The sequence below is a fragment of the Pelodiscus sinensis genome, chromosome 17 (assembly GCF_052426305.1).
Source record: "Pelodiscus sinensis isolate ZL-2025 chromosome 17, ASM5242630v1, whole genome shotgun sequence".
Classification (NCBI taxonomy): Eukaryota; Metazoa; Chordata; order Testudines; family Trionychidae; genus Pelodiscus; species Pelodiscus sinensis.
In genome coordinates this window covers 31,431,647-31,447,102 of record NC_143068.1, presented here as the reverse complement: position 1 = coordinate 31,447,102, position 15,456 = coordinate 31,431,647, and the positions used below count along the sequence as shown (strand labels likewise).

Sequence of the window (15,456 nt, the reverse complement as noted above, 5' to 3'; positions counted from 1 at the left end):
GCAGTGTGTGTGTGTGTGAGAGAGACACTGTGTGGGTGTATGTCTAGGTGTGTGTGTGTGTGTGTGAGACAGACACTGTGTGGGTGTATGTCTAGGTGTGTGTGTGTGTGTGTGTGTGTGAGAGAGACACTGTGTGGGTGTATGTCTAGGTGTGTGACACAGCAGTGTGTGTGTGTGTGAGAGAGACACTGTGTGGGTGTATGTCTAGGTGTGTGACAGCAGTGTGTGTGTGTGTGTGTGTGAGACACGCTGCGGGTGCCTGTGTAGGATCGCGGCGCAGAGCGCGCCCCGCCCGGCGCCAGACGCACAGACCCGCCCCGCCCCGCCCCCGCCGCGCGCCTGGCTCCCGCAGCGCCGCCCTCCCGCCCGCTCGGCTCCAACATGGCGGCCAGCAGCGCCTCGGCCTCCGCTTCCGCCGCGGCGGCCCCCGGGGGCCCCAACGCGACCGGGCCCGGCGGGGCCTCGGGCCTCACCGCCGCCATCACCGGCACCATGAACAAGAAGAAGAAACCCTTCCTGGGCATGCCGGCGCCGCTGGGCTACGTGCCGGGCCTGGGCCGCGGGTGAGCGAGGGGCCGGGCCGGCGGGAGCCCCCCCGCCCCGCCCCCCGGGAGCCCCCCCGGACCCTCCCCACCTCCCGGACCCGCCCCGCCCCGCCGGGAGCCCCCCCGGCCCGGCCCTGCCTGGAGCCCCCCCCCCGGACCCTCCCCGCCCCGCCGGGAGCCCCCCCCCCGGACCCTCCCCTCCCCACCCCGCCGGGAGCCCCCCCTCCCGGACCCTCCCCACCCCGCCGGGAGCCCCCCCCCGGACCCTCCCCGCCCCGCCGGGAGCCCCCCCCCCCGGACCCTCCCCTCCCCACCCCGCCGGGAGCCCCCCCTCCCGAAGCCTCCCCACCCCGCCGGGAGCCCCCCCCCGGACCCTCCCCGCCCCGCCGGGAGCGGCCCCCCCCCCCCCGGACCCTTCCCGCCCCGCCGGGAGGCCCCCCCACCGCGCCCTCCCCCGCCGCCAGGAGACCCCCCCCTCGGACCCTCCCCCGCCGCCAGGAGCCCTTCTCGGGGCATGGGCTTGGTGTCCTTGCTCCTCGCTGGCTGCAGGGTGCGTGTGTCGCACTGGTCCAAGAGAGCCGCTCTCCTGGCGCTGTCCGTCTTGTCCACACGGGACCGTGGCACCCCTGGGGAGAATTTAAACCGATTTAGTAAAATCCCTTTGGCAGGACGGCCAGTGGGCTGGACTGTCATCTACTAGGGCAGCGGTGGGCAACCTGCGGCCCATCGGGGTGGTACGCGAGGCCCCTCGGGACATGTTGTTACTGTTCCCATGCGCAGGGTTGCCAAATTCTGCTAATTTGAGTCTGTAGGTTCCCCCTCCCCCCCACGGGTGTTGTTAAAGTGATGCACACACAAAGCAGGGGCATGTGAAGTGAGGTGCATGCTGATTGCACTCAGCAGTGCCTGTGAGAGCCGTGCACTCCCTCTGCATCCAGTTAAGGTGGTGCTGCTACCCTTCAGTCTGCACACTGCAAATTCTTTTTAGGCAACCACAACTAGCAAAACTGCCATGGGAGACCGTCTTCGTTATGACAATTTTGCAGCCCACTGAGATGAAGGGCCACTCGTTAGCTTAGATTGCCCATTACTGCCCTAGAGCTTGTCTACATTTACAGCAGCTGTAGCATCCAGTGCAGACTGCTACCTATACTATAGTGATGGCAGAGCTTTTCCTTTCTAAGGGTATGTCTACACTACCCCCCTAGTTCGAACTAGGGGGGGTAATGTAGTCATACGGAGTTGCAAATGAAGCCCGGGATTTGAATTTCCCGGGCTTCATTTGCATAAAGCCAGCCGGCGCCATTTTTAAATGCCGGGTAGTTCGGACCCCGTGCCGCGCGGCTACACGCAGCACGGACTAGCTAGTTCGGATTAGGCTTCAGCTAATGCCTGGTGTACACTAGAAAATTATGGTGGTTTAACTACCTTGCTCGGGGAGTTGAAAAATCCATGCCCCAGAGCAACACAATTAAACTGACCTAACTCCCCATATAGATTGCATTCGTGTAAGTTTAGCTACCATCCCTTTGGGAAGTGGATCACCTAAATCAGTGTAGGTATCATCTTTGCTGCAGCATTGTAGGTGTGGACAAGCTCTAAAGCCATTTAAATTAACATCACATTTTAAACCAATGCAACTGTCCCATGTGGTCAAGGCCATAGGAGCTCAATGTAAGTAACTCTAATGCACATAGGTGGGTGGACAGAGATGCTGGGGACAGTGGATTTAGGGTTTCTGAGTAGGCACAGCCTTGCGTTACACAGGATGGAGGCTCTCTTTCACTCCATACTCCCCTTTCCCACATCTTATGTATTTTTAAAAAGGAGGTATCCCTGGAGGAGGGGCAGGGCAGAGAGAGAGTATAAATCCTGGGTCCCTCCTACATAGAACTGTCTGTTAAAGAGGACAGATGTTCTGAAGTGACATCATTTAACTATGGGGGCCTGGTGACATACCTGTGAATTACAATATTTGTAAAGCCTATTTTCGGAGTTTAAAACACACATCAGTTTATTGTAGCACTATTGCTACAGGCTAAATGATGTCTACTGGTCTCTCAATGTAGTGCTACAGGTTTTACCACCCGTTCTGATATTGGTCCAGCTCGAGATGCCAACGATCCAGTGGATGATCGTCATGCTCCGCCAGGGAAGAGAACAGTTGGAGATCAGATGAAGAAAAACCAGGCAGCTGATGATGATGATGAAGATCTGAATGACACCAATTATGATGAGGTGATAATTAGCTTAGATTGCCTGTAGCATTCCAGTTAGCTGTTTCCTCCTGGTGGAGGGAGTTACTTGTGATTCTCTCTCCCTCACCCCGGTCCTTCAGCAGAGCATACAAAGGCAGAATTCCTTGTAGAGTCACTTCACGCTACCCATTGTGTAGATGCCATTGCTATATTTGTCATTTTAATTTTGATGTTTGCTTATTGTTTGTTTGTCCCTGAGTGTTTTGGGTGGGATCTCAACATTAAACATGAGTCCTCCTGCTCTGTGGGATGCCTCTGTATTTGATTTCAGTATTACGTATTTTTGTTAAAGGAAGGAAACGTTTTCACTTTACAGGAATTTTTATTCTTTACTTGAAGGTTTTACTGTTGAAATTCATAGAGTATAGGGATGTTAAAAATGGTTTAATTTAGAAACTGTGTAACCACAAAAATTCTTAATGGTTACGTGATTATTTGATGCCCGTCGGGGGTGAGGCCAGCAGCCGATGTGGTCCCCTGCTACCCCGCACTGCTGCCTCTGTATTAGCGGTGGCAAGTGGGAGGTGATTCGCGAGGGTAGTGGGATGCTGGAGCAGTATTTGTGTGCAGGGATGCCAGTGCAGCTCTGTCCTGCCGCCCCACGCTGTTGCCTCTGATACACAGGCAGCTGCTCAGGGGGCAGACGGCTCCCCTGCGTGATCTTCACTTAAAACTCGGACCAGCGGGCTGGGACTGAGCCAGTCTGCCAGTCTGAGTTTTAAAAGCAGAGCACATGGAGGAGGTGGGGGGCCTGTTGCTGTTAACTGGGACTGTTAACAGGTAAGCAATGCCTTATTGGTTAAACATTTATCTGGCTAGCTGCTAACATCCCTAGAGTTTTGGAGAGGGAGGCGATGCTTTAATTTAGTGCCATATTAGCTGGATGCTCATATTAGAAGTGGGCTTATTAAAATCTTTTCTTTATCCCAAATGATATTGATAACTAGAGTTGCTATATAACAGCATCTTTAAATTGAAGTTCCTGTTTTTAAAATTTTCAGTTTAATGGCTATGCTGGGAGCTTGTTCTCAAGTGGTCCTTATGAAAAAGACGATGAAGAAGCTGATGCTATATATGCAGCTTTGGATAAGAGAATGGATGAGCGGAGAAAAGAGAGAAGGTAGGATTAATTATTGCACAGTCGAGAGGCATTATTTGGTGATTTTAGTGGCGCTAAGTGTAGGAGTCAGAACCCCTGACTTCTTTTTCTAGCTCTGCCACCCAAAATCAGTGACTGCTTTTGAAAATGTTGTTTTTGGAGACTGTCAAAGAACAAAGCCTGAAAGAGTGGAAATGTGAAAGATGCTGAGTCTAATTTGTGTGTGTGTGTGTGTGTGTGTGTGTGTGTGTATTTTATATATATATATATATATATATATATATATATATATATGGCCCATTCGTCTTGAGAGACAGTGGTAAGCAGCAGCAGTGACAACCTATGAGTTGTGCCTGGATCTGCAACTTCTTTCATGGCTTATGCGTCCAATATTGGATTTGCACAGTTGATTACAATAGCTACATGCCAGTCTACTTCTGTTTTATGAGTCTGAGACTTTTTCTTTCTGAGACAGAGTTCATGACGTGCACAGGTCCTATTGAAAAATGACATGCCCTGTTGTAATAATTGTTGCCAGGTGTTGTGATCTGATGACGTAGATTCCCAAGAGCCTGGATTTATGTTAAACCTTTTCATGGTGTTTTTACATATATCCTTGAATCTTAACTTTGGCCTTCCTCTTTCCCTTGCTCCACTTGTTAGTTCACCGAAGAGGATTTCTTTGGGAAGGTGTTTATCACTCATTCTCCTCACATGGCCAAGCCACCGGAGTCTTCTGTTGTTAAGGATCGCTATGAGACTGGGTATGCCAGCTCTTTATAGGACACCTACATTTGAAACTTTGTCTTGCCACTTAATATTCATGATTCTGCGAAGGCAGTGAAGGTGAAAACTGTTCAATTTTTTCTCTTAGCATGAGTAGGTAGTCCAGGTCTCAGATCCATAAAGCAAGACACTTAATATGCATGCTTGGTATATCAGTATCTTTGTTTTCAGTGTCAGTTTGGGATTGTTCCATGCTTGTTTCGTAAGTCTGCCAAATGTTATGGCTGCCTTTCCAATTCTGATGTTCAGTTCTTTGTCCATGGAGAGATTTAGATAATAGACCCAAGGTAACAGAATTATTGAACCACCTCTAATGGACTGTCATTCAAAATGACCTTGAGTGGTTGAGATACACCTTGAGCAAACACAACAGTTTTCTTCACACTTACGTTGAGAGAAAATACAGGCAGTCCCCGACTTACGCGGCTCCGTTTTCATTCATTTTCCCAATGCCGTGATGACCTAGGCAAGTGGGCCAGGACTGGTGATCGCTTCCCACTCTTACATTAAAATCACCAAGGATGTACAGTTGTTCACCGGACGAACAAGAAATGACAACTTTCTGAAGATTACCATAGAAGTAGTGCTTGTCTTCAGTGCATGACATTAGTGTGGGTGCATAAGTACTTATGATGTTAACGTATCTTGAGTTGGTGCTGAGCTATAGGGATATAGAATCATAGAATAATAGGACTGGAAGGGACCTTGAGAGGTCATCGAGTCCATCCCCCCGCCCTCAAGGCAGGACCAAGCTCCGTCTACACCATCCCTGACAGATGTCTATCTAACCTGTTCTTAAATATCTCCAGAGAGGGAGATTCCACCACCTCCCTTGGCAATTTATTCCAATATTTGACCACCCTGACAGTTAGGAATTTTTTCCTAATGTCCAATCTAAACCTCCCCTGCTGCACTTTAAGCCCATTACTCCTTGTCCTGTCCTCAGAAACCAAGAGGAACAAATTTTCTCCTTCCTCCTTGTGACACCCTTTTAGATATTTGAAAACCGCTATCATGTCCCCCCTTAATCTTCTTTTTTCCAAACTAAACAAGCCCAGTTCATGAAGCCTGGCTTCATAGGTCATGTTCTCTAAACCTTTAATCATTCTTGTCGCTCTTCTCTGTACCCTTTCCAATTTCTCCACATCTTTCTTGAAATGTGGCGCCCAGAACTGGACACAGTACTCCAGCTGAGGCCTAACTAGTGCAGAGTAGAGCGGCAGAATGACTTCACAAGTTTTGCTTACAACACACCTGTTGATACAACCTAGAATCATATTTGCTTTTTTTGCAACAGCATCACACTGTTGACTCATATTCAACTTGTGGTCCACTATGACCCCTAGATCCCTTTCCGCCATGTTCCTTCCTAGACAGTCGCTTCCCATCTTGTATGTATGGAACTGATTGTTCCTTCCTAAGTGGAGCACTTTGCATTTCTCTTTATTAAACCTCATCCTGTTTACCTCTGACCATTTCTCTAACTTGCTACGGTCATTTTGAATTATGTCCCTATCCTCCAAAGAAGTTGCAACCCCACCTAGTTTGGTATCATCTGCAAACTTAATAAGCGTACTCTCTATCCCAATATCTACATCATTGATGAAGATATTGAATAGTATGGGTCCCAAAACAGACCCTTGCGGAACTCCACTTGTTATCCCTTTCCAGCAGGATTTAGCACCGTTAACAACAACTCTCCGACTACGGTTATCCAGCCAATTATGCACCCACCTTATCGTGGCCCTTTCTAAGTTATATTTGCCTAGTTTATCAATAAGAATATCATGCGAGACCGTATCAAATGCCTTACTAAAGTCTAGGTATATGACATCCACCGCTTCTCCCTTATCCACAAGGCTCGTTATCCTATCAAAGAAAGCTATCAGATTAGTTTGGCATGACTTGTTCTTCACAAACCCACGCTGGCTATTCCCTATCACTTTATTACCTTCCAAGTGTTTGCATATGATTTCCTTAATTACCTGCTCCATTATCTTCCCTGGGACAGACGTTAAACTGACCGGTCTGTAGTTTCCTGGGTTGTTCTTATTCCCCCTTTTATAGATGGGCACAATATTTGCCCTTTTCCAGTCTTCTGGAATCTCCCCTGTCTGCCATGATTTTTCAAAGATCATAGCTAAAGGCTCAGATACCTCCTCTATCAGCTCCTTGAGTATCCTGGGATGCATTTCATCAGGACCTGGTGACTTGCTGACATCTAACTTTCCTAAGTGATTTTTAACTTGTTCTTTGTGTATCCTATCTTCTAAACTTACCCTCTCTCTGCTTGTATTCACTACGTTAGGCACACCTCCAGACTTCTCGGTGAAGACCGAAACAAAGAAGTCATTGAGCATCTCCTTCATTTCCAAGTTTCCTGTTACTGCTTCTCCCTCCTCACTAACCAGTGGGCCTACCCTGTCCTTGGTCTTCCTCTTGCTTCTAATGTATTTATAAAAGGTCTTCTTGTTTCCCTTTATGCCTGTAGCTAGTTTGATCTCATTTTGTGCCTTTGCCTTTCTAATCTTGCCCCTGCATTCCTGTGTTGCTTGCCTATATTCATCCTTTGTTATTTGTCCTAGTTTCCATTTTTTATATGACTCCTTTTTTATTTTGAGATCATGCAAGATCTCCTTGTTAAGCCAAGCTGGTCTTTTGCCATATTTTCTATCTTTCCTACACAGCGGAATGGTTTGCTTTTGGGCCCTTAACAATGTCCCTTTGAAATACTTCCAACTCTCCTCAGTTGTTTTTCCCTTCAGTCTTGCTTCCCATGGGACCTTACCTACAAGTTCTCTGAGCTTATCAAAATCTGCCTTCCTGAAATCCATTACCTCAATTGTGCTGGTCTCCCTTCTACCTTTCCTTAAGATCATGAACTCTATTATTTCATGATCACTGTCCCCTATACTGTCTTCCACTTTCAAGTTCTCAACTAGTTCCTCCCTATTTGTTAAAACCAAATCCAGAACAGCTTCTCCTCTGGTAGCTTTTTCAACCTTCTGAAACAGAAAGTTGTCTCCAATGCAGTCCAGAAACTTATTGGATAGCCTGTGCCCCGCTGTGTTAGTTTCCCAACATATAACGCGTTCTGATTCAGCTATAGGTGTATTGATAAAGTTCATCAGATTGTTTCGAACAGCAAAGCCAACTCCGTAAAGACGGCGTTTCTCTGAACTCAAATCCTTCCAGAAGAAGGTGTAGTTGGTTTCTTTTACTAATCCAACATCTGCCAGTCTGGTCTCCTGGAGAGCATCAATGTCAACATTCAGTTTATGTAACTTGGTCTATAACTGCTGTTTTACGTATTGAATCCGTGTTTGTAAGATCATGATCAGGTTCAAGTCAAGGACACATTGTCCGCACATTCCAGCTACCAAGCCGGAGGCAAGTTGGCCTTTTGTATCAACTGTAGTAGCTGTGTGTGGCTAAGTGTTTCTCCTGTGTGCTGCATTGCCTAGGCTAGTGTTTGAGGAAAGTGCGTTGCCCAAGCGGCACTATCCCCCTTTCGGTTGCTCCAGTTAGAGCCAAAGGAAAGACAAAAGCCAGTACTTTAGGAACTGAGGTGACTGCAGGAGATGCTGGAAAAACAGATTGGATGAAACCTCACTGTTAACCGCCTTAGGGTCTCCACTCTGGATTATCTGTCTGGGTTTACTCCCATAGCCTTCGGATCTCCCGAACCTACCCACAAGGCAGTGGGGAATTTTCTGTCAGGATTCTCTTCCCTGGGTTGACGTAAGAAGTCACTATCGCTTGGATGCCGGTGACCAATCATGGTTGATTCGCCAATCAGATTATCCAAAGTAAACCAGGGACCCAAGTATCCCAGACTCTCAACCAACAGAGTGAGGGGGTAGGGTAGCAGTCGCCATGTCATAATATTGTCATTGTGCACTTGTGGCTTTTAGTCAGTGCATCGGATACCACCCAATGTCCCATCACACCCTGGTAATGTTGCCGCTGCTGGTCCGTGGCTGCATATTCGCATGACAAAGCGCACTTATTTTGCAGCAAACCTCTGAAAAGAGGCCCCCTCCTATCCGCCACTTGGAGACGTGCCGGGTAGCATGCAGCTCTGCCAACCGGTATTAATAAATGTTGCTAAAACCAGAGTATTTTATCAGATCTTAAGGGAGCTGGGATTAAGACTATACCTGGATGCAAAGTTCAATTTTTTTCTATAGTATTATTGCTTGAGACCCCTGAAATGTGCCGCCTTTGACTAGGTATTTAATATTCATCTGTAAATAGAGATATAACTTCAATTGGATGCAGACTTATGACTTAAGAGCTCTGACTAAACAGATTTCCTCAGTTCCTCTATAATAATGGTACTTGGTTTACATCCTGCTTGATGCTTCTGTGAGCATGGCTTCAGTATTTTTTATTTTGTAGAGAACAACGGGAGAAAGAGGAGATTGAAAAGTACCGAATGGAACGTCCCAAAATTCAGCAGCAATTTTCAGATTTAAAAGTAAGGAGATAACTGTCTTATATTTTGATATGAAGAAAATAGTCCATTTTAAAGGTGAACAGATTGATGTGACTTTCAGGATTTGTTTGCACAGTTCCTATTCTATAGAATTATCTATCTGAGAATGTGTCAATTTAAACCAAATTCCTGGCGGAATATGCCAGAATACTAAATAAATCTGTATTATCAGTAGTTTGTGTGTGCGCTCTTGTAGAATTAAATACTTATCAGCCTTTTAGTTGCAAGTGTATGTGGTGATTGCCATTCCTTCCTCTCCCCCAGGTGGACATATTAGGGTATTAAACTATACACAAAACTTGGTATCTGATCTTTTTGGGTTCCCAAGTGTTAACAAGCCTGGCACTCTGAGTTGATTGATCTGGTCACCCAGTTGAGAAGCTATGTTGCAATTCTGCTTTTAAAAAAAAGTACCGTGATTGGCATGTACTGATGTGGAAGGAGAAAGATGGTAGTCCTGACTTTCAGCTTTTCTATAATCTGTCCCAAGTATCTCAATGGGGGTATAGTGTTTAATTTCCGTGAGGGTCCTGTCTCTCTTTTTAACACGCAAAATGGACAGTAGTTAAATGAAAACATATATTTACAATACCTTATTAACATTTAAAAATAATTGCCTTATTAATTGGTATAAGTATAAAAATATCACGTCAAGATCCCAGTCTGTACAGAAAGGGCTCCTCTTAAAAGTATACAAGTTCTTTAGCGTTGACCTTTTATTTCAAAATGTGACCCATCTGACCCTGACTTCTCTGAAACCCACAGATTGATAGACCACTAAACAATAGAAAAATTATAAATTTTAAAAACACAATCTTCAGTAATGACACCTTTTGTTTATGCAGAGGAAGCTAGCGGAAGTCACAGAGGAAGAGTGGCTGAGTATTCCAGAAGTTGGTGATGCCAGGAACAAACGTCAGAGGAATCCACGTTATGAAAAACTGACTCCTGTTCCTGATAGTTTCTTTGCTAAACACTTGCAGACTGGGGAGAATCATACATCTGTGGATCCCCGACAAACGGTAAGCATGAAAACAACATAGAGAAGTTACCACTTCACGCATGGTAAATTGGAGAAAATGATCAACAATAGCTAGAGTCAAGTACTTGCTGTGAAATACACCTTATTCTTAGCCTAGAACACATCCTGTAATTCCATTTAAAATAAAGTCAAATTAAAATAAAGTCAAAGGCACTAGGCATATAACCCTTTCTTAAATGAATAGCAAATGGAGAGACCTCTAGAACAAGAGCCTTTAGAAGAGGTTGCTGTGTGTTAGTCCCTGGCTTATTGGGAACTTTTGTTTCATTCAGCGAACTCTGGAGCTGAGAGCAGAATTTGAGCAAAAATAATCGGATAGCCTTTTGTTTTAGCAATGGAAGATTCTAAAATTCCTTTTGTTTTAGCTCAGTTTGGGCAAGGGATGGCCATAATTCATTTTGGTCAATGAACCAACATTGAATTTCTTATTGGCTGATGCTTTTCTAAATTTGTAATGTGAAGTGGAATCTAACTTCCCCTAGTGGCTGATGTTTCTTCTAGAATTAAGACATTTCACTTTGGGTATGTCTAGGCTGTTATTTTCGAAATAAGACACACTATTTTGGCATCCCTATAAACCACATTCCACCAGGAATAAGGGATGTATTGAAATAGTGCTTTATTTCAAAATTTAGTGCCGTGTAAATGTGCCAAATTTTGAAATAGTCTGTTTAAAAATAAAATCAAAATAAGATATGCAATTTGCGTAGCGCAAATTGCATATCTTATTTCGATTTTAGAGTGCAATCTAGACGTACCCTTTCAGTTCACAGTAAGGATGTAAAAAGGCTCTTAAATGTAATCATGTAACCGCTAAAAATCGTAGCAGTTATACGCGTTGTGGGTTCTGCAGTATAAAGCTTAAATAGGCTGCTGGCCCCGCTCCCAGGGTGGAAGCTTCGCTGTGGACTCTGCAGCCAGCTCCCTGGGAGCAGGGCTGGCAACCTCTGTTAGCCCTGCTCCCAGGGAGTCAGCATATAACTTGCGGCAGGGAGGCTGGGGGGGATCCGCCATGGACAGCGGCTGCTCAGATTGTGCAACCAGAGCAGCCCCTACCTGTGGTGGACCCCACGGGGCTGGAGCAGCCCTCTGCCTGGGGCAGGTGGGGATCTGGTCTAGTCCCTACTGGTTAACCACAACCAGAAAGCCTCACCTATTAAGGGTGAGGCTTACCAGTTAACCATTTACATTCCTAGTTGACAATGAGGTCATTGGTTGACATTTTTGGATCATAATTGTTTAAATGGATGCAGAGCACTGTGATTGGCTGATAGGAGAGAAGCTTATTGGACTTAAATTGACACCACATGCTTATATAATTTATATGTAATATTTTTCAGTTAATATTGACATGATAATCGTTTGACACTTCTTAATGAAACAAAGTGATCATACTATTTATTGAATAGTACCATTTGAATAATTTCCTATAGACCGTCTACTCCCAATAGAAGAACCGCTATTCATACTCAGGAAGCAGTTGTTCAACTTGTACTTGCAGTGTTGTCATATTTTCAAAGCCCTAGATGGGAGTTAAATATCTAGCCCCTATTGACACTCCTAGGAGCTGAGCTCCTAACTCCCTTCAGTTATATTAAAAATCACAGTATAAAACTTCGTGTGTCATTTTTTTGGCAGCAATTTGGTGGTCTGAACACTCCATATCCAGGAGGTTTGAACACTCCTTATCCAGGAGGAATGACACCTGGGCTAATGACACCTGGGACAGGTGAACTAGATATGAGGAAGATTGGGCAAGCCAGGAATACCTTGATGGATATGAGACTGAGCCAGGTAAGGACACAGGAGCATAATAACCCTGAAAGGTGTATCTATGTATACCTGTTTTGTAAAGTTTTGGAAAACTATTGTTATGTTCTCTTTGGGATCTTAAATAATGAAAAACAAATGAAAAGCAGGGCAATAATAATTAAAAGAATGTGCTGGAACCTTCAACTCTAGATCTGTTCTAGAGGAATTCTCTTGGAGATGGGTCAGTGTATGCTGGACCATCACAGAGAAGTTGAGCTTGCCAGTCATGGCAGAAATGGATGTCAGGCCTACGGAGTCATTTTGTAGTTTGATGTGGTGGTTGTTGCTCTTATCTTGATTAGTGAGCCATTAAGTACACAGCGCTTTTTCTGAAATGGTATTCTAGAGTTCTATATTTGTTTCAAAATAACAAGTAGTCCTTTTGCATCTAGAGACTAACAAATATATTAGATAATGATGAAAGTTCATGAGGTGCCACAGGACTGCTCGTTTTTAAAGTTATAGATCAACATGGCTTTCTCTCTTGAGACTTTTTATATTTGTTTCAGATATTTCAAGAGCAAATTTGCTCTGGGGTTAGATGTGAAAAGATGACTTTTCTAAGCCATGGCACTACACTTTCCCCTTGGGATCTGAAAGTCAAGTTGTATGGCTTTTGACTCTGTTGTATATTTGCAAACAGTAAAGATTTATTAGGCTAAATTGCACCCTCTTCTGCTTGTCCAACCTGTTATCTGAGAGGGATTGCACAATATAACTAGAGGCAAAACTTGGACATATGTTTGGAACTTCACTAACAGTCCTGTTGATGCAAGTGACAGAACAGACTCTGTCTTCCTTTTCCAGATGTTAGATACATAGTGCTGTCACAGATGTAAAATGCACCATATCATTAACATCATCTATGATTAAATACATAGAGCACGTTGAATAACTTGGTGTTTTTACATGGTCGTAGAATGTTGAATGAATAGTTACAATAAAAGCAAATGCCCACTAGTGACATACTCATGGGGATGTTTCTATAGACAATATTACAAAAACTTTTTTTCTCTTTAGTTGTCCCTTCTCCCTAGTAAAATGAAATATTGTTATTTTACTCATCAGCTACATTCCTGAGCTTATTCTTTCAGGCCTTTCCTTAAGCAAGCCAGCCTCATGTTATCTTTAATCGCACGCTGGTACCAGTGCCATATTTTGCAAAGTCAACAGTTCTTAGCTATTTGTCAACTTTTCAAAATATAAAACTAAACAGTGAATGTAATAACAGATTACTGTTCATGGCTAGGGTGACTATCAGTATTGGTGCCTGCAGCAATTTCTTGTGCCTCTGACAATTCTCTTGGCTGAAATCCATCCAGGAGGACAGGTGATGTTAGATGCCCTTAACGTCTCGAAACTGGAGGTTGTAGCCTGGGAAGGAGATATAGAGGAATTTAGATGGGTAAGACTCATCAGTCTGATCAGGGAGTCTAAGTTTGTCCTCTCTCTCCCAGGTTACAAGTGGGTAGAACCATAAGATTCCCCCTTGTAAGGGTCCGCAGACAATTGACAGTTATACTTTAAATCAGGAAATGCAATGAAATCAGTTTTATTGCCATGGGAATAACAATTTCAAGAAACACACAGAATATGGCAGTAAGAACACACATTAATTGGATTTCTTCCCCAGATGGCAGTAACAAAATCAAACTAAAACTTACCTAAGTACACAGATACTAATTATCTAACAGCATTTCATACCCACAGGATCTTATTTTCCCCAAGGCTAGGCGTGGAAGGACCAGTCTCCCCTCACCTGAAAGGTCTTGGAGTAGGTGTAGTATGAAATTCCTGAAAGCAAGACTTAAAATATAAGAAACACGATAGAGATATGAAAATAGAATAGAGATAAGTATTTTGTTTCTGACTTTAAGAGAAAACAAGTAACACTCTGGAGCAGGCTCTGTCAGTGACGGATATAGCAGCCCCCGCTTCCCCAATTCCTGGGATGATATTGCTCTTATGGCACCAAAATGTCCTGGATGTTCAACCCCTTGCCTAAAGTTGGGCTTGGTACCCTAAGATTTCTGTGGGTGCCTATACCTGATTGGAAGAGATATGGGGGTAGCCCATACATATGTATGAGAGAGAAGTGACATTTTCTTGGGCCCAATCCTAGAACAGCCAGAAAGAGCGGGAATCTGCGGTTAGGTTCAGGAAATATGGTGCATCAGCCTTTGCGGAAGTAAGAAAAATCAGTTGGTGGATTCGGCTTGCTGGTTCTGATCAGAATTAAATAATGGCCTGTCAAGCCAACTGTAAAAGCTCTTACCTGATACATATCTTGAAACATAACCAGAAATAAATCTTAACTTATCATTAACTATCGTATTTTTGCTGAAGCAATCATACAGAAAATTTAATTCTGTAGGCTCCTTGCATTACTAGCATGCTATCAAAATATATCAAGGAAAAAAAAAAGGATAGGCAAGGACAGATAAAGCTTGGCAGGCTACAAGGTCTTAATACAACCCATGGGATGGATACAGTCCGCCAAGCCACTGGATATGGCCCGCGGATACAGCAGGGAGCCCTAGACAGACTCCCCTGCTTGCCCCTCAGTCCTGCACACTGCCCAGAAAAGTGGCTGTGGGGTCATTTCTCTCTAAAAACCGTGAGCCCAGAGGTGAGTGGGGGAAGGCTTCAGGCACTGCTCCTGCCCCCAGCATAATCCCATTAGCCAGCTTCTGGCCAGAAACTGGCCATTGGGGAGCTGCCTGTTTGAATAACAGGAAGCACCACTTCCACTTCCCCTCTGGTTCAGTTATTCACACAAGCACATGGCTGTGCAGGCATGGGGCAGGCTGGCTAGCTAAGAAACTTTGTAAGTTCTGCAAGCATTTTACTCTGCAGGCAGTAAGGTTGGTTGGGCTGCTAGCTGGTAAGTATCCTGGCCAGAACCTGCCTCTGATACCCCAGCCCCTCTTTGCCAACCCTTTGCCCCTCACACGCACTCAACATACCCAAGTCCTCTGCCCTCCCTCCTGCACCCATACTCCCTCCCATATCTAGCACCTCAGTCCCCTGCCCCAGATCACAACCCCCTCCTCCCCTAGGTCACATTCCAGAACCCTGCTCCTCAGTCCCCCTGCTCTAGGTCACAACTCTCTCCTTCACCCAAACTCCCTCCCAGACCCCACTTTCCCTTCTGCACCCAACCTCCATCTTAGACCCCACACCATCTCCATTAATATCATGGAAGGGTGAGACTCTTCACCACTTTCCAAAATCTTGGAGTGACCAGATGAAAAATTATTGCCCACCCCTGTCTTAATACCTAATGTGATCAGCTGACTGAAGAAATTAATGTGTGGGTGGGTTTTTTTTTTTTTTTTTTTTGGGGTAAATGTACATCATTAAACTTTTGGTGACCAAGGGTTAAAATATTAAATGTAAATATTGTTCTGTATCTG

General features: G+C 44.9%; 1 protein-coding gene across 1 annotated transcript in view; it reads left to right on the top strand.

Moving 5' to 3' along the window:
- Positions 1-351: 351 nt before the first annotated feature.
- PRPF6 (pre-mRNA processing factor 6) overlaps positions 352-15,456 on the top strand; it is a 49,409-nt gene continuing 34,304 nt past the window's right edge. The window contains exons 1-6 of the mRNA XM_075901012.2: positions 352-563; positions 2,615-2,783; positions 3,805-3,923; positions 9,090-9,168; positions 10,032-10,208; positions 11,867-12,022. Of these exons, the coding sequence (XP_075757127.1) occupies positions 382-563; positions 2,615-2,783; positions 3,805-3,923; positions 9,090-9,168; positions 10,032-10,208; positions 11,867-12,022 (882 nt within the window). The 5' untranslated portion in view covers positions 352-381. The remainder of the gene's footprint in view (positions 564-2,614; positions 2,784-3,804; positions 3,924-9,089; positions 9,169-10,031; positions 10,209-11,866; positions 12,023-15,456) is intronic.